Source organism: Lycorma delicatula, chromosome 1 (genome assembly GCF_047948215.1).
Source record: "Lycorma delicatula isolate Av1 chromosome 1, ASM4794821v1, whole genome shotgun sequence".
NCBI classification, from domain to species: domain Eukaryota; kingdom Metazoa; phylum Arthropoda; class Insecta; order Hemiptera; family Fulgoridae; genus Lycorma; species Lycorma delicatula.
The window spans coordinates 175,839,255-175,862,893 of NC_134455.1; the positions used below are offsets into that span (position 1 = coordinate 175,839,255).

Here is a 23,639-nt window from a genome sequence, read left to right on the forward strand (position 1 = left end):
TCAGTAAGCCATGCTCTAAGGTCAGTAGCACAAGTTGAACAACACATATGTGCGGCTCTTGGTTTGTCTTGGTCGCCAACTGGGCAACCAAAATAAAGTTTATAAGCTTTCTTAATTAATGAAGTCATTGTCCTCCTTTGAGATTTCAACATAAATTGTCCACAAGTATAATAAAAAACATTGCTGTTATTCACACACTTCCGAGAAGACATGTTGAAACACTGACATTCAGTGGTAATAATCACAACTGATGAAGTTGTTATTTTTTCTATCACTTCAGAAGATTCTGAAACAGAGAATAGAAAGAATAGTATTACTAATATTGTTTTTTATTATTTATTTATAACATTTTTTAAGCATCATTGTGCATCTCAAGTATGTATTACAAAAATAAAAAATAAAACTATAAAAATGTATTTCTTGAAAACTTAGGGTGATAAGAATAAAATTTAAGGATTTTTGGCATTTAGCAGTTAAATTTTAATTATTTCAGTTGTAGTTTATCAGCAAGCATAATCATTGTTCCACTGTGTAATCAGCTTGATTAAAAAATTATAATCAGAGTTATCATGCAAAATTTTTAACAAGGATATTATTGAATTACATGTTAAGATATATAAAATCTGAAAAAATATTATATTATCATATCGTATTAATTTCATAAAATGAACAACTTGATTACCTAACATTTGTTCAATGATGCAAGGCAGTCAGTTGGAATAAAAAATAACAGAAACCCTTTGTTCCATTCATGCCGAGTGTTTCAGGTGTATTTCAGTACATGTAACCTATTATTTTTGTCACTTATCAGAGCACATAGACCTACAAGGTCTTCCTAATAAGAAGATGTTCAAACAATGAGGGAAATAAAGCTCGACTGGAGGGGTAGAAGATTAATTCTGTATCTGTATAAAATGCAGAAAATGGAGATTGAAATCAACAGCTTAAAGAAAGAGGCCAAAATAAGAAGGGGAGTCAGGCAAAGTTGCCCACTGTCACCATTTCTGTTTAATTTGTTTATTGAAAAAGCTATTGTAGAAATGAAAGAAAAAACAAAAGGAATGAGGATTAATAGAAAAACCATACTTTGTGTCCGTCTTGCAAATGAGGTTGTGTTACTGGCGGAATTAGCAAGAGGAATGAAGATTATGTTACAAACAGTATCTGAAGTACTAACAAAACTTAAAGTGAAAATTAATAAGAAGACAAAGATTATGATTGTAGGAAAAAAAAGGAAGATACTAAGGTTGATATTTAATTAGACGGTACTGTAGTAGAGAAGGTCGACAGTTTTTGTTATTTGGGAAGCACTGTCACTAGCGATAATAAATGTGTCACAGAAGTAAAAAGAAAAATAGCACTGGCAAAATGAGCTTTCCAGGATAAAAATAATATACTGACTGATAATCAATCATATGAGTATGCAAATAAGGAAACAGTTTGCTGAAACTTATGTCTGGAATGTACTAACTTATGGGTGTGAAACATGGATGCTTGGGAAAGCAGAAAGAAGACTGTAAGCAATGGAAATGTGGATTTGGAGGAGAATAACAAGAACAACCTGGGTGGGTAGGAAAAGAAATGATCTGTTAGCAAAAGTGAGTGCGAGGAGATCCTTGCTAAATGTTACACGAAGAAGAGCGAAATTGATGGGACATGTAATACGACATGAGCAGTTCTTAACGAAAATATTTGAGAGCAAGGTTTTGGGTAAAAACCTAGAGGTAGACCTAGAGCAACCATCATCAATAATGTTAAAGAAGAGATGGGTCTTGGTTCATATAATGAGTTAAAGAGAGAGGCGGAGATGAGAGTGATGTGGCTAAATCGACAAGGCATAGCCTGTAGTGAATAATGATGATGATGATGATGATGATTAGAGCACCTACTTCATTAAAAAATCTTCAGTTTCTTCATCTACTACTAGATATTTAGGAATGAAACGATTCATGTTATGAGGCATAGTTTTCTAAATCTATTATTTTTTTTCAAAGTATTTTTGAGTACCTTTGTTTGTTGGTACATTCTTTCATAAAATCCCTTGTTCATCTTTTCTTGCTTTAATTTTTTTCTGCTAAAAAAACACTATCTTTATTTTTGTAGCCCTATCAGCAACTTTGAAAAATGTTGTGCGATATGCACCACTAGAGCTATTGCCTGTACTTCAATTCAAACCTACGTTTTTACAACTGATATTCAGTCTATCATATGATTTGGCAAAAAAAAATGCCCGCATCAAATTCTGTACCTGAGAGATAAACTGTTGTTAGTAAATTTTCATAATTTCACAAGATAGCTGTTTGAAAGTTGGTGCAACAGTACCTACCTCAACTACAGAATCAAATTTAAATATATTTTATGATTCTTGTTGTAATACCTATTCCCATAGGTAATAATTTTCACTGATATTTTTTCAAAATTTTGTTCTTAGTTCATTAATGGAAGCACATGCAGTAGTTTATCTCTGATAATTTCTCTCACTTTTTTCTTATCATCAAACTATAATAAACTGGTTAGGAAGAAAGATATGTTACAAATATTTTAGAAATAGCTATTTATTTACAAAATTGTTTTAATTTACATTAAAAACAATATTTTATGAAAGTATAAAAAACATTTAAAAAATATGAAAATCGTTAGAAATTATAAAATCATTATTCAGATAAATCTTCCATTATACTCTTTGAATAAGGGATATTTTTATAAAATTTGTGAAAGCATGATGCTAGCCATTTTAAACTTGACTGGAAATCTTCATATTTTTTACTGCTAATTGGTCTTGGAACAGTGCTGACAGCAAGTAATTTTTCAGGCCATAATGTTGGATGTCTGCTATATATTTTAAAGTCTACAGATTTGAAATCTTCTTGAAAAGATGTTTTATAGCATAGAGTTTCTTAATCTAAACTTAAAAACTTTTAAAAGTTCTAAGTTCTAAACTTTTTGTTAGCTCTTGTTTTCTGTTTTATTTTTTCCTATTAATTAACGAACCATTGGAGTTATCAAACAAAGCTTTGAAATTTTTCATATTATCTAACATCATGTTGTATACGTCAACAAGCTCTTTGAATCTTCATTGGCGTACAAATTGTTGCCAATCCCAAGGAATCATCATAGTGGATTGGTGTAATTTTTTTTTAGCTCGTTTGCTCATCGAATGGAGACCATCAGCCTCCATGTACATATGACCTTTCAATAGTAATTTATGGCTCACAACTTTTAAGTTTGGTAACAAATGTAGAAGCCACACATAGCTTGCAACCATAATAAAATTATAATTTTTTCCACCACAATTGTCAGACCATATAGTGAGTTCTTTAGTGTTATTATTTACATTTTCTAGAGTCCACTTGAGAATTCAAGAGGCAATTTCACAAACCCCATGACCACCTATTGTTTCATCCCATATTGCACAATGTGATTTTTTCCAGATGTCACATTCAAAATAGTCAGATTGAGTGTCCACAACTTTCTTAGGTAAAAAGCCTGCGAGTTTGTTAGGTGAGAATTTGGGAGACATCTCTGTAAAGCTACCATAATGCAAACTGAATTGGAACCACTATTTTGTGATGCAATCTTATCCTCCCTTTTAAGTTTAAATCTTTTTTAGCTTTTTCCAGATGCGATTCACAATCTTTTTGTAAGCACTGTAATACATCTTTATCAATATCCTTATTATTCATTTGTACTTGGAAACCGTCACAAATATCACACATGTCGTTTGCTGGTTGTTTAAATGCAAGATTAAATTCTGTATTGAATAGCGAGTTATACAGCCACTCTTTTGCTATCATTTTTGAATCAGTGTTATGAAGTTTATAATTTTTCAAATACAGTGAGTACATTTTACAATTTTCAGTTCATTTCCAAGATATTTTTTAGCAGAACACTCTCTACTGCAGTGACTCTTGATTTCAGGTAAAGAGTTTATATGGACTCTAACATACTCCCTTATACCATTGTTTAATTTATTTGGAGTTCTTTCTTCTCTCTTTGGTTAGGTGTAACTATTCCACAATCAGTTTTTTCTGTAGCATTGTCCAGACAAACATTTCTGAAATACTTGGTGTATTCCGGTAAAATGTTTTGCACACTTGAATTCTGTTATTTTTAAAAAAAAGTATTTTTTCAAAAAAGTATTGCAAAGTAGATTTTTGCCTGGCTTCATACATTGATGATACAACTCTTAATGATACAGAAACGTTTAGATTATTATTAGCCACAAATTGCCTCTTGACATCATTATTTCCTTCTCGCCAAAAACTTTCAAATATCACATTTCTTCCTAAATCAGAAACTTTTTCTGTACATTTCTTTTTACTTTAAACTAAGCAGGGCAGTTTAATTTTTCTCTTACTATTTTTCCTGTTTTACAGTAATATTCTGTACCAGATAATTTTTTCTTTTTCTGTAAATTGCACTTCCAATTTTCTGGATTTCATAGACGTTTTCAGGTTAATTTTTTACAAACATTGTGATTATCTATAGTTATTTCTTCATGTTCTTCCTCTCGTACAACTTATTTCTTTTTCACGTTTTCTTGTATTTTTTAATAGTCAATGGTAGTTCTTGATTATATTCCAGAAAGGTAAGTGCATACCTAAATGCAGATACGAGTATGTTTCAGGGTTGATTGTACCAAATGAATTGCCAAACAATCGGTTGCAGACCCAACCACCTAATGATGGTTTTGTCTGCAACCCAACAGGGTTTAGACAGCATGAAGTTCTTCTATGTTAATACCTGATACTAAGCCTTTTAAAATAAGAATCCCAGATTTTACCAATTTGTAATAAAATTCTTGTTAGCAACATACTTTAAATATGACCTTTTGTTCTTTAGAAGCTTTCTTCCTTTACTCTTAAATGATAAAATTGATTTTTTTATAATCGGCAGGCCCCCATTTTTTAACTTTATAATTTTCTAGGGTACTACTACAAATTTTTTCTGTTTTGAAGAGGCATTTATCAGTTTTACATATTTTTTATGTATTAATATCTTGGCAAAATTTTTATGTTTCTTTTTACAGTCACAAAATTTTTGTTGCATTCATTAATGAATGATTATGTAGTAAGATGTAATGAATAATATTAAAAATTTGTTAAACCAATGATAAAAACTATGATATTCTGTTTTTGGCTCAGACAACCATCAGAGAAGGTATACAAATCTGTTATGTTATCTCAGGGGTCTTCAAACTTTTTTCACAATGACCAATTTTCAACTGATTTTTTTTTGCAACCTCCTTAACCAAATTACCATAAGAATAAAATTAAAAACAAATATTACTAAAAATTTTAAACTAAAATGCAAGATTACCATTACCTTTAATGGGATTAATATGTTACTCAAAAGATCGAATCTTGGCTCTATTATGGTGATATTGGGTATCAGTACCATTTCTCTCTCTTCCAGACTTGATCAATGCTTTGTTTTAATAGAAGTTAGCGCCGAAAAAGCCGCTTCATACTGATATGTTAAAGCAAAGGGAAGAAGGTCAAATTCATAGTTCTGACAATATTGGATATTCTGCTTTGATGTCAATCCAGAAGGAGTTTAAGCTCTTTTTCAAAAAATTATTTTTTTTTATAGATTTGCATGAAAGTTCTGCACACTCTTCATGTGTTTTTAATGAGAGATGACTTACTTTTTCTAGTTTAATGCCAAATAGATTTTGGATCTAATCAAATCAGCTTTCATCTAATTCTGACACAAAATATTTTTCGGAATGAGTTTCAAAGTTACCAAGTGTCAATTATAATTTATTTGATTGCATAAAAACTTAGTTTGTTATATGTGATTGAAGTCCTCCACCCATCCATGAAACATTTTTTTTTTACATACCCCCTACATGTGGGAGAGTGTTGGATTCTCACGGGTGCAGCTGGGTGTTGTTAAGTGCCTATGTGTACCTGTACCCTACCGACTAAAACTCCTGTCTCACCGTTCCTCCCCTCCCAAGGTTGGATCTGCACTTAAGTACTACTCGATTCTGGGAGTTGCCTTTGAGCTTAGGGGATCCAGAGTCCCCATGTATCATCACCATTGCCCATCCACAGATGCACAGACAAACAATAGCACCGCAGAGGGCTGTCTTTCACCCCTTTGCTCTCCAGTCTAGCTCTTCACCTGACTGCAGATCTTTTAGATGGTTCATTCATCATCTTCACAGCCCCCAATCTTTCTGCTTCATGATTTTGGCTATGAATTCAAAATTATGCGATACCACCGTTCATTCTCTAACATTTATGTAATTATATTTTCTACCTGCAGTGTCCCTACTATTGATTCACATACTCGTCATTCATTAATCCATCTAATGCATTGAAACACAACATGTTCTGGGGTATCCTCCTCTCTATAATATGGGCACTCCACATTGTCTGCACAGTATCTTTTGTGCAGGCAAGTCTTAAAGGCCCCATGGCCGGTCAGAAACGGGAAAAGCCAGTAACGTAGCTCCCCAAATCTCCTCCCGTACCAAGGATCCATTCTCAGGATAGACAATATGTCCATCTATCCTTTTCCGAATTATCCCATCTGGATTGCCAATCAATCATCACTGTCTCCCAAGACTGCTTCTCTTCTTCGCCATCATATACCCTCTTATGATGGTCTGCTAACAGTTTCAAAGGGATAATACCCACCACCACCATCACAGTCTCCAATGACACTGAGCTGCAAGCAGCCACCACGTGCAAGGATATGTGATGCTGCACTGATTCCAACACAGACAGCAACCACGTACAGTCTCCATTACTCATTGCCGTACTGGTACCCCGTATAGGAGAATAGACTCAACCACATGTGCATAAAGTCTTCTTTTGGACGTTCGTGGGCCTGACACTCTACCCATTAATCGATCCAGTTCCTTAACTGTTTCATCAGCACGCAGACAAACTTTATTACCATGCCTCATAAAAGACTTCCGAGTGCCCATCCAGATCGCTAAATATTTCACAGCATCCTGGACTTCCACCTGATGCCCGTTTATGCAAAGATTTATCTGGGGTCTCCTACCCATCAAAGATACTACAACAGTTTTTTCAGGCCTCCTGTCACTCATCATTACCTCTATTTTCCTGATTGTAGCAATCTCATTTACTTCTTTTGAAGTCCTTGCCTTTACCAAAACTGCAAGGTCATCTGCATAGCCAACCACTGTTGCCCCCAGTGGGAAGTTCGAGTTGAACATCCCATCATATACAAGGTTCACAAGATGGGACCCAACACGGACCCCTGAGAAACCCCACTCGTGACCCTAAATGTAATGTTATGTTCTATAACATAGCCTGAGAACCTGTCATTCAGATAATCTTGAATAAGTCTTTGCAGTGAACCTCTGACACTGATCTTTTATTGCATCAAATATTGCTTCCCATTTTAGAGAACCAAAAGCATTCTTTGCATCAAGGATGACCAACATCGGAATCAGCCTCATCCTCCAAATGCCAGCTGTCGCTTGATCTACTCGCTCCATAATCTTACTAGCTGCATCAATTGCATAATTTTACTAGCTGGCTCAAACTTTTTCTTCTGAGAGCACAGGTAATTTTCAGCCAAATTTCTTGGTGACTACCCTGTATCCCCTTCCCCAGGAGTCATCATCAACCTCGGATTCCAAATCCTTCCACGCCTTCATTTTGCTCTCCTTTATTTTAAAGCTATAAGAATTTCTGGCCTCCATATACTCTCAATGTGGAATTGCTACTTCATCAGCAATACACTGGCAAGCCTTTTTCTGATATCGTCGACGTGCCTTCTGAGCTCTTCCTCGGAGTACCACAAGGTCCTGGGACCACCAATATGTGTACCTATTGCGGGGGCGAGGCACTACCACCTTAGCTCTGGCACTTTCCTACTCACAATGCCAATAAATTCTTCTGGTGTTATATTTTTCCAGCATCATCTGGCAATAACTTCTGCAAATCTCTTACAGCCCGTTATTGAGGTTATCATCTTCTCAGGGTGCTTCCTATTTATTTCCCTGGTGTATTGAAACTATATCATATAATGATCCGAAAGATTTTCCTCATCCATCACTCTCCAGCCTTGATAGTCCCCAAGATCATCACTGGAGACAAATGCCAGATCCAGTACTGAACTTGTATAGGCCCTTTCAGAAGTTGCTCCCTCACCATTGATGCATGTTAGACTTCATGAATTAACCCTTTCACTACCAAATTTTTTTCGCTCATCAGAATTATTTTTTACTCCGCAGTCATATTTACTTAAGTAATTTTTATTACTTCAAATACATTTAGACCAAAAATTTTTAATTGGCAAAAAAATATGAACATGTCCACTGGAATGGACATCTGTAGTGAACGGTAGTTAGTTTCTCTGAAATAACAAATGAACATTTTTATTTATGAAAAATGTAATTCTTACAAAATAGTTATTTATAAAAACAATATAAAAATTCTTATAAAATTATTATTAAAATACAACTTTTTTCTTTCTTATGTCTATAAATACTTAAAAAAATCTATTATTAAAAAATTATGAACAAGAAACACAGTAATGGTGAGCAAATCTTACCATTACAAGTCGTAATAAATGCTTAGAAATTATTATTATTATTATTATACTAAAAAATAAACAAACAATTACAAATTAAAAGGAATTTTTTAACATAATATCAGTACATCATTATATTTATTACTTTATATGAAAGTTCATGAAACAATTTCTACCATTCACAAAACAAAGGTGGACTTTACATTTTGTGCAGTACACATGAGTTTTCTTGGTGCACTTAATATTTTTGCATCGAGTTGCATCTTTTTTGGAATCATATTCTGGTAAGTGGTCTAAATCTTTCTGAACTTCAACTATAGGCCTTACTTCTACATATTGTCTTTTCAATGGGCAGACAATTTGTTCTCTAGGAGAACTTGATCGACCTCTTTTCCTGCATGACCCTTCTGGATTATCCATTTTTACAAGAGCTTCGCCCAAATGTAATTTAAAATCCAACAGATCAAGAAATGATTCTTTTTTAAGTTGTTTAGCCTACCTATACTCTAACCAAGAATTTACACAGGCCATATCAATGGCATGAAAAATCATCCTTAAAGTCCACTTACGACTCTTTAAAAATATTCTATACATCGCAATAAGTCGATTCAGAGTATATCTACTCCCATTCCATAGTTATATTTTTTAATTATTTCTGGTCTAGTTACTGTAACATATTTCTTACTGTTCTTATCCCACCTGTTTACTTCATCTGGTGTACCTTCACCTACAAAATTGGAACCAAGAACAACTAATCGATTATCAGACCATTTGCACAGAACAACTTCCTCATCTCTACTGGTCACTTCTTGGCTTTTTTGAGCATTCTTTGTCAGACATAAATGGAGGCTTACAAAAACAAACAATTCTAACTGTACCGGCTGCAAATATTTTATTATTTTTTAAAATCTTGAATAAATTCAAAGTATTAAAGAAGTTATCAAAATAAACACAATGGTTCTCTTTTTTAAGCTGTTTTGTCAGTTCTAAAACTACAGAGGCTCCTAAACCAAATGATTTTTGTTGGTTTGATCAAATTCTGTTGTTTTGCCCTGGTATAGTATGAAGTCGTGTATATTACCTACCACTCTTCCCACACAAAATAACATTTTTTATCCCCCACTTCTTAGGTTTTTTCATATACTGTTTAGTAGGATGATGCCCTTTAAATGGGATTATCTGCTCATCAACACTGAGATCTTGTTCCATTTCTAATTCCTTGCATATTTTTCTGACAAACTCAAAAATTGGCCTTACTTTAAAAAGTTTGTCATCTGAGTCTTTCATTTCTAAATTGTTAACTATGTGTAGGTTTGATCTCAGTTGATAAAAGCAATTATGAGTCATTGTTTCAGAAAATATGACTTTTAGGGATTTTCTCCAGTACATCTCTATTCTGGGAAATTTTAAAACTGACATATAAATGTGTAATCCAATCAGTGCACAAATTTCTTGAGCATTTGTGGGCTGAAATGTTATACCTTTCTGGAGGTCATACAAGTTAGTTTTTTCAACCATGAATGAAATACATTCCTCATTTAAATATTTGCAAAAATAATCTATAGGAGAATCCTAATCAAAATAATTCTCCGTGTTTACAGAAAAATCACCAGTTGTAGGTGGACTGAAAGGCCTTCTTCTTCTTTGGATATATTTTTTATCCATGGCAGAATTAACTAAAAGTGGTGGATCTGACCCAGCTGATATTGATGGTCTATCATGTAATTGGTTTACTTGTTCCCCTGCTTGATTTATTTCATTTAAAATAGGTGCTGACTGTACTGGCGCTACTTGTAATGATGGGAGTTCATGCAGCACAGGTGCTGCTTGCAACAACGGCTCTTGTATTTCTGCATCATCTTGAATAGCTAATTCCTCATTTCGTGGGACAACATCAGCACCTGCAGCATAAAAAATGTAGCTTTAGCAGGTATTCACTGAATCCATCCCATTTAATACTGGTAGGATATTTGTTTCATGATCCAAAACTAGGTAAAATATAAATAAAAATGAAACTTATCAATTCTTGTAGGTCCCTTTGATGGTGCTTCATCTTCTATCTCATCACCACTCTCCAAACCTTCCAAATCTGAACAATTTCCATCTAATAGATTCAGAACAGATCCAATGCCATCTTCATCATATAAATCATAAAACTGCATTGTCTGAAAAATAAAATAAAATACCATGTAGTCTGATTCGAACACCTAACTAAAATGTAAAATAAGAAAAAGAATAGCAATAGAAAATAGTCTGAAGAAAGAGAAAGTAGCCTACTGGTTACTGTATGATACTAGAAATTTCTTTTTTGCTGATTATAATAAGAAGACAATAGACCTAATGCTTATTTTAGAAATTCAGCCATTCATATCTTACTTTTACAGCCTTATAATAGAATTTCTACATATAGCACAAATTTCAGGATTATTGTATTTTTTCAATTTATGAAAATGCTAAAAACAACTAATCTGAACCATAAACTATCTTATGCTCAGATAAAATAGTTGAATGAAAAGATGTTTACAGATTATATTATGTGAGGTTAGGAATATATTTCCTACCATGTAGGGCTACTTGGTTATTTTATAAATGTATAAATTACCTTACATAACTTATAATAAATAATATAAATTAGAAATATTATTACTCACCTCTAAGTAAATTTCCAAGTAAAAAATGTGATATCAGCACTTATGGTCACTGCACAAATAAGCAAACGAACTGTAATAATAATAATAATAACCATAACCTCAAAATTACATTGCAGTAGCGATACCCTTTGACTGCATTTGGGCATTTGAGTGTAAGTTTTTGTGTAATTTATAAATGTCAGCATGCACCCCTTCAAAAAGTAATCCATTTATGAATTAGAAAATATTATTTAAAAAATTTATATTATGTTGTGAATGTGTCAGTTACTTTTACAAATTAAAAAATTCTATGTACCTCTCTATACGTTCAGAAGAAATGTACTACTTTTAAAAATTATAGTTTTGGTAGTTATTAATGAATACTTCAGGTAGCAGCACTTTACAGTCTTGAGAAAACTAGTACAATGAGATGCCCAAATGGATTAAAAGTATAAAAAAGCCATTGATACATAAAAATCAGCTGGTAAAATATTTTCACCCTGAGATGGACAAGAGGAGTGAAAGGGTTAATCCAGTCTGCTAGGAGGTTGCCCCTAGCATTCCTCCTCACACCACCAAATTCCAGTGACTGAATTAAAATCTCTGTTCAGCAGGATGTTCCATCCCCGGTACCACGAACGACCTCTTCCAATGCAACCAGCATATTTCTCATTTGAAGTATTTGGGGAGTGGTAGTAAGATATCACTACCAAGTCCCCACACGAATCCATCAACATTGCCACTACCAACAACCATTGCCACTACATAGCAACTAGTATAGCTACTATCTGCTTCCAATCCACTAAGCATGTAGGTCCACTCACCGACGCATGTGGTTCTGAGAGTAAGACACCTCCGCTCTCTCTCTCTTATAGCAACCTCTCAGATCACATCAACCGACTGCCTGCATCTATTAGTATTAAGCTGAATAATCTTCATTGTCTAAGACCACATTTCATCATCTTGTGGCCCTTTGCCCCACATATTGCATATACTCTTGGAAACTGGCGTTCTGCTCGATGCTGATCCTCCCTCCCACAGTTGAAATACTGTCTCGTCCTATCCTTACTGTTACAATTTGCGGATACGTGGCTCGGGTCCCAACATCTGTAACACCTTTCTTCATTTTTCCTTATGTACGTCCTGCATAGCACCCATTCTATTTTCAATTGACACTCTGTCAACTTCTTGGCCACTCTAAAAGACATTATCAGGGTGGGCTTCTTTGTCAACCCATAGGCAGGATGATGGGAAGTCACCTTAAAATCCTCTTCCTCTCCAACCACTGCAGCCACTGACCTTCTAACTGTCATCTCATCCGTAGTGCTGTCAGTATCGCAGACATGTACATAGTCCATCTGTCATTCCTTGATCACATCAATATTTGTAGGTTTTCAGTCTTAGTTTGTAATATATTCTTAACAGCCTCTGCTGCTTTTACATTAGCTACTCTGATTTGCACCTCTTCATTGTTTCCCTTTCTAAGGGAGAGGATTTCCTTAACTTCATCCGCCAACACCTGCTCTTTCATAGGTCGGCGTATGACCTGCCTTCTACTTTGACCAACAAGGTCTTAGTCTGTTTGTTTTTGCTGCAAAACAAAAAGTTAGTCTGTTTGTTTTTGCTGCAAACCAAAAAGGGCTGCTTTTGCTGCAGCTGTGTCTTTCTTAAAATTCTTCATTGTCTTCTCCATTAAAACTTGACTAGTTTTCCCTTGACACTTTCCAATATAAGTAAGGAGTCTTCTAGTAGAAACCCCTGCCTTACTTCTTGGCAAATAGAAAACCAAGTTATTCACATCCCTCAACACAAGTCTGAAGGCCTTTAGGAAATCGGTCAAAATCTCTCTTTCCTTCTCTTTTGAGTTGTAGAAAACTGTATAATTTGTCGTGTCTGGCAATGTTGATTCCTCTCTCAGAATCACAGAACCTTACCTTTAATAACTTATCCATCTTTTGCTTTCTTTTCTCTATACAGTGAAGTTGAAAGTCCTGTAACGGAATTTCTACCATCAGTACCTACACCAGGGGTGTCAAACTCAAAAGCTAAGTTGGGCCAAATAAACAATGCTTAACTTTAGGTGGACTGCAAAAAAAAAAATCAATGTTCATAGAAACAAATATTTTTATTTTGAATAGTACATTGTAATAAACATATATAAAGTTAAATTATTGTTTACGTCCTGATACTTGACATTTCTTCTCTGCTACTATCTTTCCTATTTTGGGAGAAATTTTATTGGCCGAGACTACTTTCAAAATTGACCCAACGTGAGAGTTATTAATACAGTTTCGGACAGGAGATTTATTTCCATTCATAGCAGAAAATAATTGCTTGCACTGATAAGTACTTCCAAACATGGAAATAATTTCATATGCGAATTTTCGAGTATTTTCAAACCTTGCCGGTAAATATTTGTAAAATTCAGGCACACCCACTTCAATGAATTTTGCCTTCAAATTTGAGTCGAACTGAATCTCAATCACTTCCATTTGCATATTACTGGGTACTGAGTCTATATTTATTGAGAAAATCTAAGAGAACAAACAAAATTTGTCTTCCAAAGAATTAAAATCTTTAAACCTTGTTTCAAATTCTGTTCTAAGATTTGAAATTTTTTCTGCATATTTTTGATACGATGCAGTATCATCTAAACTAGATTTGTTCTTGTTGCACGTTGGGAAGTGCGTTAAATCTTCATTTTTCAGTTGCCTTTCCCAAAGAAATAGTTTACATTTGAATGCTGTAATAATGTCAAACATGTTCATAATGATCTGATCCTTGCCTTGTAACAATAAATTTAAATCGGATATTTGTTTGGTTATATCAACCATAAAAGATAAATCTTGCAACCATATTTGGTCAGAGAACAAGCTTGTATCTTGATTTTTAGTTTGTAAAAACTTACATATTTCTTCTTTCAAATCCCAGAATTGTTTGAGAACCTTGGAGCAAGATAACCAACGAACCTCGGTATAGTAGGATAAACCTGAATATGTATTATCTAATTCACTTAAGAAAGCAGTGAATTGTCGTTGATTTAAGCCTCGAGATCTTATAAAATTTATACCTTTTTTTATATATGACAAAACATTCTCCATTTTGATTACCTTCGTGCATAGTACTTCTTGATGTATAATACAATGCGTATGATGAATTTTTGAACTGTAAATTTCACTAAGTTTTTGTTGTAGTAATGCTACGAAGCCTTTGTTTTTTCCGGTCATGGAAGGAGCGCCATCTGTAGCTACAGAATTTAATTTTGACAGAGGTAGATTGTATTTTTGCAGAAGTTCAAAAACACTATTAAATATATCTTATCCTGTTGTAGTACCATGTATCGGTATTAGCTCCAATAATTCCTCAAAAATGGTTAAATCCTTGTCCCAAGCACGAAGAAACACAGCTAATTGAGCTAGGCCACCAATGTCCGTACTCTCATCACAGGCGATGGAAAAACTTTCAAAACTAGATGATTTTGCTTTGATCTGATCACTTAAATTGGCGGCGAAATCAGTAATTATTTCCGCAACTGTATTTCAAGACAAAGAAATTGTGTTTGAAAAGCCTTTGAATTTTCAGGACAAACAATTTCTGCAGCTTTAATTAGACATTTTTTGATGAAAAATCACCTTCAGTAAAAGGCTTCGAGTGTTTAGCTATCAACTCGGACAAGACGTAACTTGCATGTACCGCCTTTTCATTTTCTTGCAATACTTTACTAAATATTGACTGTTGTTTTTTCATACCGAACTTTAGCTCTTTCAACTTCTTCAATCCTTCGTAATTATCATATTTTGATTGATGTTTTTCGTAATGACGTTTAATATTATATAACTTCGGTACATTAATGGTAATATTGCAAATCAAACATATTATTTTACCATTTACTTCACAGCAAAAATATTCCAATTCCCATTTTACTTGGATTATTCGATGTTCATCGGCAATTTTCGTTTAGTTTTACAACCATCTGGCTTCGATATAGACATACTGAATACAAAGGGCTGAAATAAATAAGCAATTATTAACAGAAAATAATGAAACATTTTAATTACAATATCAATGTTTTTGTATTGAATATTAACTTAACAAGCAGAGCAGAGAATAACTGCACAAATCAATAAGCGTAATATAAATTAAGCAATAACTACGTCTTATTAGGTTAGGTGTATCAGCTGATGCGTAGCAGTTTGCCGTTGATAGCTTAGTGTGAAACAGACTCCATTTCAGCCAATTAGAATTTTACATTTTCGCACGTATAATTTAAAATGATCCGTATAGTTTATAAATAAAGTATATTATAATTTTATATGCTGGTTTCGTTTCTAATTCACATTTCTATTTTATTTTTACTTTGCGTCGGATATATTGACTGGACCGCAAAAATGTTCATCTGGTGTCGCTAGTTTAACACCTCTGATCTACACCATGTTCCCCAGTCAGATCTACTAAGTGTACATAATAATCATTGTCGGCTGGGGTCTCCGTATTTGTAAAGAGTTGGCACCAACCAATGCTGAGCTGCTAGGAACACCAGCTCCTCATTCTCTATCCCCTTGCCAGTATAGTTCCAATATCAGGAACCCAATATTCATCCGTCTGTGTGGCTATCGTGATATTCTCAAGTGGAGGAGACATATCACACAGTTCTTTAAATTCATGAGTAAGAATCAGCAGGTCAGAATCCAGAATTTTAATCTTTTTTCTTATTACGGTCAACACAATCATGCAAAGCGTCCATCAATTCCTCTGGCTTGGCCGCCAGTATCTGCAGTCCACAGACTGCTCACTGTACCGTCCTCTTCTGACAATGCAACCTTCAGTCTCTTCAAAGCTGGGAACACCACTATTTCTTTCTGTACCACCTTTGACCATCCCTCAACCGTTGCCTCCATGAACTCAGATGTTGTTTTACTCTGTCCTATCAGATTTCTCCTGAGTGGTGAATGTTCCAGCTTCCTACTGGATTTAAAAGGAGCTTCCTCCATCTCACTGGTCTCTGATTTTAACAAAAACTTAACCTCAGAACCTTGTTGGGCCAATTCTGCGTCTTTAGACACCCAAGACAACTATTTGGGAGGGGTCAGTAATCGGGAAAATGTATCCCCCCAAAAATTGAATAAAATTTTTTGGGAGGAGGGGTGTCAGAGGGTCCAGGGGTTTTGGATCAATGGATATCCGGGGTGGGGTATAGTCGCCACCAGCATTTAGAAAAAATAACAGTCGCTCACCTGTATAAATGTTGAAAATTTCCTAAGTCCAAAGACATGAATAACTTTCGTCACATTCCTGCTAAATCTCGTTATTCGACTTAGAATATTTAACTGCAGACCCTTATATAAATACACAGGCTCTTATGGAACAAAAAATTGAAATAAAAAATTTGTCCGTCCACCAAAAATCGTAAAACTTGTCCAAGATGTCCACAAAATATTCACAAACACTTTCCAATATTACAAATCCAAAAGTAATCAAAAAAACCCAGTCCAAAAGCACTAAAAGGCTGAGCGAAAATAGACATGCCCCTTTAATGAACCAAAAAACTCCTTTTCACAAGCATTATAAGTGAGCTTATGTGATTGATTGACATGTTTACCATGACCATTGATTGGTGATTTACTAGTTTCTTGTAATTATGTTTGGCCTTCTGCAATAATGCCTACTCTAGGCATTATTACCATCCTCTCGTCCATTGTCATTAAATCTTTTTATTAAATTATTCTGCTTAGTTTCAGAAATTTTTTAAAATTCTGACATCTGACACAATTGCAGTCCAATCTTGTTTTGAATTCAATGCACACAACTTTTTTCTGCATTTCTAATTCTTCCAAAACCCTTTCTCTTTTTAGTTGTTTTACTTTCACATCCTTGAATATTTTCATCACTACTTTAGTGTTCATTAAAGTTACAGTCAATCATTTTTTAATTACTCTTAACACCACTTTACTTTTATTTAATCTCAAACATACAGAAATAACCTCATTCACACTACCTTAACAAAGGATAGATTGATCACACATGCATTAGTTAGTCAATAAGGACTCCATTTGTTCTTCCCCAGTACCAGATGGACTCAATTGTTTATTCCCTTGTAGTATGTTTTTAATACTATTCATAACTTATGAAAAAATGCCTTTTTCCCATATATGCACAAATAGTACATTAGTTCAGCTGCGTAATACTTTCTAAATTGAGTATTTACATTTTTATGAATTCTATTGGTTTTTCCCCTGAGTCCTTCTAATTGGTACAGCAAATTCTTCAGCAATTGTAAATGAATTTTTGGTTTTTGCAATTAGGTAAGAAGCTTCATAAGATGCTTATAAGTCTTTCGAGTTAGTAAGTACATGAATTTCCGTTTGCTTATTTTAAGGACTGCAACAACTTTTTAAAATACTTCACAGGCTTGTTAGCATAGGAAGCATGTTTTGTATCAAGATTCTCTTTAGTATGTTTCACGGTTTCACTTGCCGAACACTCATTACAAATCAAGCTGTCAATGCTCATTATGTATGCAGGTAAATGTAAATAAGTTTCAATGTATTTTCTCTTTTTTATGCGAGTGCTTAAAATCTGCATTTTCCATATTACCACTTGGTTGTCCAGCTGCTGTTCAATTCACAACCTCTGATCACCTGAGGTTTTAGTCTTTAATATGAACTACTTATCCATGGGATGGGTTTTTAATATAGTAAACTTAAAATCTAGGTATTGTGACCCAAATGTTGCAGAAATGGAATTTTACACATGCAATGTTATATGTATATACATTAACATCCAAGTGTTAAATGTGCTTTGGACTCCTTTGGTTTTGAATTAGTACTTAACCCTTTCCATCCTGAAAACCTTTTTGATAACTTCTTCACATCTTTTTAATGTTCTTTATCCTATGTCTACCTCTGAATAACAGAAAAATAATAAAAAACAATACTTTCCATGAAAACAACCAGCAAAATTGTACTGGTTAGGTTTTATTTACGAAATAAGGAAAAATTCTAACCAGCATGATTGTGCTGATATACAATATTTGTATAAATATAACAATTGATTGTCAGTTATTAAAGTCAAGTCATACATAAGACGTCTTATCAGTGTGGTAGTCACAATTGTTATCTAATGTTGGTAAGCAGACAAAATCTATTTGTTGGTAAGTGGATTTATAATTTTTTATAAAAAAAGTTTGTTTTAAAAATCAAAAATTGTAAATGATAGCCTAGTAAAGTAGATCATATAACACAAATAAAACACATTTTCTCTTTTTATGGAAAGCTTTAAAACAGTTTTGGTTTTTAACCACACCAAGTTTTTGTTCTGCTTTTGCAATTTTCCAGCCTGCAAATTCTTGGAGAGGTAATATCATCTACAGTTGGGTAGTGGTCATACCCCATCATACCTTTTGTCATTACAGAGAACTGGAGCAGGCAGGTTGTAATATTTAGACAGCTTTCCTGCTGGTGGACCAGCTTCATCAGTGTCTGAATCTTCAGTATTTCTTCTAAGCTGATCAGAGCTTGCCAGCAGTGCTTCTGATCAGAAGCTTCAGAGCTTGCTTCAGCAAGCTGAAGTCAAAACTTTAAAGGATCCATTGTATTTGTACGTTAAATTTTATTTTTCTTGGTAGATTCTTTGTACTGCAGCCAGCTGTTAACAGTTGCCAGTTCAATGAAATGCAAAATAACTTTCAGGGTGTATTTTCATGTGCGGAACCATATCTTGTACAACTCCATCAACTGGTCACATAAATCAACCCCACCCATGCATCAATTGTAATGCAATACTGTGGATGGGCAGGTAATAGTAATATATTTTGTTTCTTTTTTGACCATCTCTGAATTTGTTCTTGAGGTTCAACATGTTGAAGCCATTGGAACATTTTTATTGTCCATCCATTCAACAATTACAATTTTTTCATCAGATCTGACATGCTGAACGGATTTGCCTCATTTCAATTTTGAATTTTACTGTTGGAGTTTAACTTGATTTCTCACTCTATTTTCCATGAGTTTTCCAGTTGCCTCTATGCCCAAATCAGACTGTTTTTCAAGTAATGGTATTGCTGTGAAAAATCAGTCAAAGTAAACAACTTTCAACTGGAATGCTTTCCATTAAGTGCAGCACAACAGATGGCCCATGACCCAGTTATGTATTTGTTAAAGGAGTGGTTATGCCTTGATAGATCTCAAAATCTAATATTATCCCTGTGGTACTTGAAATCATGTAATTTTTTAAACCAACAGGGTGTGGTTTATTTTTAACAAATTGCATAACTGAGCACTTTTCGGAAAAGGGGAATGTTTGAAAATTTAACTTTATTCTGAGGAACTGAAGTACACATATTTCTGATACTGTCAGTAACAGGCTGATCTTTCCATAACTTATTTTTCTCGGACTCTTGTGGAATGTTTTACATTTTATATCTACAAAATGTAAAATCATTCTTAAAGCTAGAAACCTATCCCGCTACATGTTCTCAGCTATGAATGGCAAAGCATAGCCTTGCTTGCCATTCAGTCATTATTTTTATTTTGTTCTTGTTTATTTTCATGTGGTAGTTGTGGCATAGAATTTCATCCATGCCATTCATTGTTTCTTCTAAATCTTTTTTACTCTCAGCTAGAATTACTATATCATCAGCAAATCATAGCATCTTTATCTTTTTGCCTTGCACTGTTACTCCGGATCAAAATTGTTCTTTAACATCATTAACTGCTAGTTCTATGTAAAGATTAAAAAGTAACGAGGATAGGGAATATTGTTGTCAGACTCCCTTTTTTATTATGGATTCTTTCTTATATTCTTCAATTATTACTGTTGTTGTTTGGTTCCTGTAAATGTTAGCAATTGTTCTTCGATCTCTGTATTTGAACCCTATTTTTTTAAAAATGTTGAATATTTTATTCTAGTCTATTTTATTGAATGCCTTTTCTAGATCTATAAATGTCAAGTATGTTGGTTTGTTTTTCTTTATTCTTCCTTGACTATTAATCTGAGCACTAAAGTTGCTTCTCTTGTCACTATACTTTTCCTGAAACCAAATTGGTCTTCTCCTAACACTTCTTCCACTCTCCTCTCAATTCCTCTGTACAGAATTCTAATTAAGATTTTTGATGCATGACTAGTTAAGCTAATTGTTTGTATTCTTCACATTATTTATCTGCTCCTGTTTTCTTTGGTATCATGACTATAAAAATACTCTTTCTGAAGTCTGACGGAACTTCTGCTTTTTTGTAAATATTACACACCAGTTTGTATAATCTATCTATCGCTTCCTCACCTGCACTGCGCAGTAATTCTGTAGGTATTCAGTCTGTTCCAGGAGCCTTTCTGCCATTCAAATCTTCTAATGTTCTCATAAATTCAGATGTAAGTATTGTTTCTCCCCTTCCGTCCTCTTCGACTTCCTCTTCTTCCTGTATAACACCATTTTCTAATTCATTTCCTTCATATAACTCCAATATATTTCACTCACCTATTGACCTTTCCTTTCATGTTATAAATTAGTGTACCATCTTGGTTTAACACATTATTAGATTTTAATTTATGTACCATAAAATTTTTCTTAACTTTCCTATATGCTCTGTCCATTTTACCAATGTTCATTTCTCTTTCCACTTCTGAACACTTTTCTTTAATCCACTCTTCTTTCACTAGTTTGCACTTCCTGTTTATGGTATTTCTTAGTTGTCAATAGTTCCTTTTACTTACTTCATCACTAGCGTTCTTATATTTTCTATGTTCATTCATCAGCTGCAATATATCCCCTGATATCCAAGGTTACCTACTAGTTCTCTTTGTTCCACCTAAGTTTGCTTCTGCTAATTTAAGAGCTTCTGCTCTTAAATTTAAGAATTTCCTTTTAACATTCTCCCATTCTTATGCATTTTCTACCTTATCTTTTTTACTCAGACCTCTTGCGTGTCCTCCTCAAAAATCTTCTTTACCTCCTCTTCCTCAAGCTTCTCTAAATTCCACCGATTCATCTGACACCTTTTGTTCAGGATTTTAACCCCCAATCTACATTTCATTATCACTACAATGTTTGCTCCAGGGTAAGCTTTGCAGTCGATGAGTTGATTTCTAAGTTTTTGCTTAACTATGATATAATCTATTGATATCTTGCAGTATCACTTGGCTTTTTCCATGTGTATATTCTATTATGATTTTTAAACTGGGTATTGGCAATTAGTAAATTATACTTTGTGCAGAACTCTATAAGTCGGTCCCTTTCATTCCTTTACCAAGCTCTTATTCACCCACAATATCCTTGCCTTTTCCAATGCTTGCATTCCAATCTCCAACTATTGTTAAATTTTCATCTTCTTTTATGTCTTTAATTGTTTCGTCAATTTCTTCATATACACACTGCACCCCATCATTATGGGCACTTGTAGGGGTATATAGACGTTAACAATCGTTGTCGGCTTAGGTTTTGATTTTATCCTTATTTCAATGATTCTGTCGCTATGCATTTTGAAATACTCTACTCTCTTCCCTATCTTCTTGTTCATTATGAAACATATTCCTTTATTTGAAACTGAGTTAATTATTCTAAAATTACCTGACCAAAAGTCGTTTTCCTCTTCCCACCAAACCTTGCTAATTCCGACTGCATCTACATTTAATCTATCCATTTCCCTCTTTTAATTTTCTAACCTACCAACCTTATTTAGACTTCTAACATTCCACGCTCTGACTCGTAGAATGTTATTTTTTAATTTTCTAGTGACCCCTTCCTTAGTAGTCCCCACAGCCATAGATACGAACAGGGGACTAGTTTACCTCCAGAATATTTTACCAAGGAAGGCGCCTCCATCTTATATGAAAATGCAGAGAGTTACATTTTCTTGGGAAAAAAATCAGCTGCAGTTTTCCATTGCTTTCAGGTATGCAGTACTCAGAAGATTTAGTGATGTGGATATGGCCATTTAAGTCCTCCTGACCTACCCCTTAACAACTACTGAAAGAGCTGCAGCCCTCTTTCAGGAATAATTCCTTAGTCTGGCTCGCAACAGATACCTCTCCGATATGGTTGCACCTTCGATCCATCTACTCTGTATCACTGAACACTCGAGCAATCTCACCATCGACATGGTCTCATGATTCATAGAGGGAGGATATTGCATGTATGAAAAATATGATGTACATTCTGCTGAATTGTTACAACTTGACCATTAAAATAATCAGCTTTAGGATCAATAAATGGATTAGTATCTAATACTGACAGTAAAGAAAAAAACAATCATCAGGTAAAGAAGGCAGGTGAGAAAAGAGAATGGAAAGCCTAAGAACACAGCCAGATACTACACAAACAAATAAAGACAATGAGAAGATTGAGGCAGAATATTGATCGTTAAGTCATTCCTTACTGATAAATTCTAGAAAAATTTTGTCAACTATTAATTTGTATTTTACTTTATTACATGCAAGCGTTAAAACTCATTTTTAAAATTTTGCAGGATGGTTACTTTGTGCATAACTACCTCCATATACAAAACCAGTTTTCCAATTGATTAAAGGATTAAATAAAAATATAAATATAATAAAAAAAATATTGTTTGCAGCAAAGAGAAGGGACCACTGTAAGTCTATTATGCATATGAGTGTTCCAAAACACTAATGCGAGTAAAACATCAGTTACAAAATTATTTTTGTATCATTTTTTGCTATTAACTTTTCCTTATGAAAAACTGGATTTCCAGGAGTTCATTCTTGTTATTTATGTGTTTTGTAACATTTGTATACTTTCATTGTTTTCTAGATATCAGTATTGTAACTGTGGCTGATTTTTATTTTTGTTTTAGAATTTAAACTTATGGTTCTGATTAAGTCTTGTATATGTATATTCTTGTAAAAATGTTGCACTTAATTACTTTTAGAATAAATTGTACTTTGAATGAATGAATTGTTGGAAAGATAATAATGATTAAATTTTTATTTCGATACTGGTTCTTATTGAATCAAAAAATAAGTTGTGATTTACAGAGTGGAATGCTGTCAATAATTTATTTTTTCAAAGAAACATTTATATTTCATCCATTCTTTATTTTGTCAGTTAAATTATTCTTTTCCTTATTGTGTTATATGTAGTAAGATCATTATATCATGTAGCACAGAGCGCTTTGTGTTTTGTTTTAACAAATTGAAATGAAATTAAACCACTTGTCAGTCTTACCACCAATATCTTTTGTTTATAATTTCCTCATATTAATACATAAGTGATCATTTATTTTATATTACTTGAAAGTAATAATATATGTTGTAGAAATATAAAATTTAATAGAATTACTAATTTCTTTAAATGGTTGTAATAAATCTACAAGAAGTATATGTGAGAAAACAAAAATTACCAATAATTATAGTAATTTCCGGCCATTTTGTTGTACATTTTTTTAAATAACAATTTTGTACATACAGTATTATATTTGTATATTTAACATTTATAATAATATATAAACATATATATATAATGTTTTGTCTGTACTGTAG

The 23,639-nt window shown here is 33.7% G+C and overlaps 1 protein-coding gene across 1 annotated transcript; it reads right to left on the reverse strand.

The window, feature by feature from the left end:
- Positions 1-13,684: 13,684 nt before the first annotated feature.
- LOC142317715 (general transcription factor II-I repeat domain-containing protein 2-like) lies at positions 13,685-14,251 on the reverse strand. The gene has a single exon (XM_075354261.1). The coding sequence runs from the start codon at positions 14,249-14,251 to the stop codon at positions 13,685-13,687; it is 567 nt and encodes a 188-aa protein (XP_075210376.1).
- Positions 14,252-23,639: the final 9,388 nt, after the last annotated feature.

Coding starts and splice junctions, on each gene's coding strand:
- LOC142317715 (XM_075354261.1), bottom strand. CDS start 14,251: ATGGAGAATGTTTTGTCATATATAAAAAAAGGTATAAATTTTATAAGA.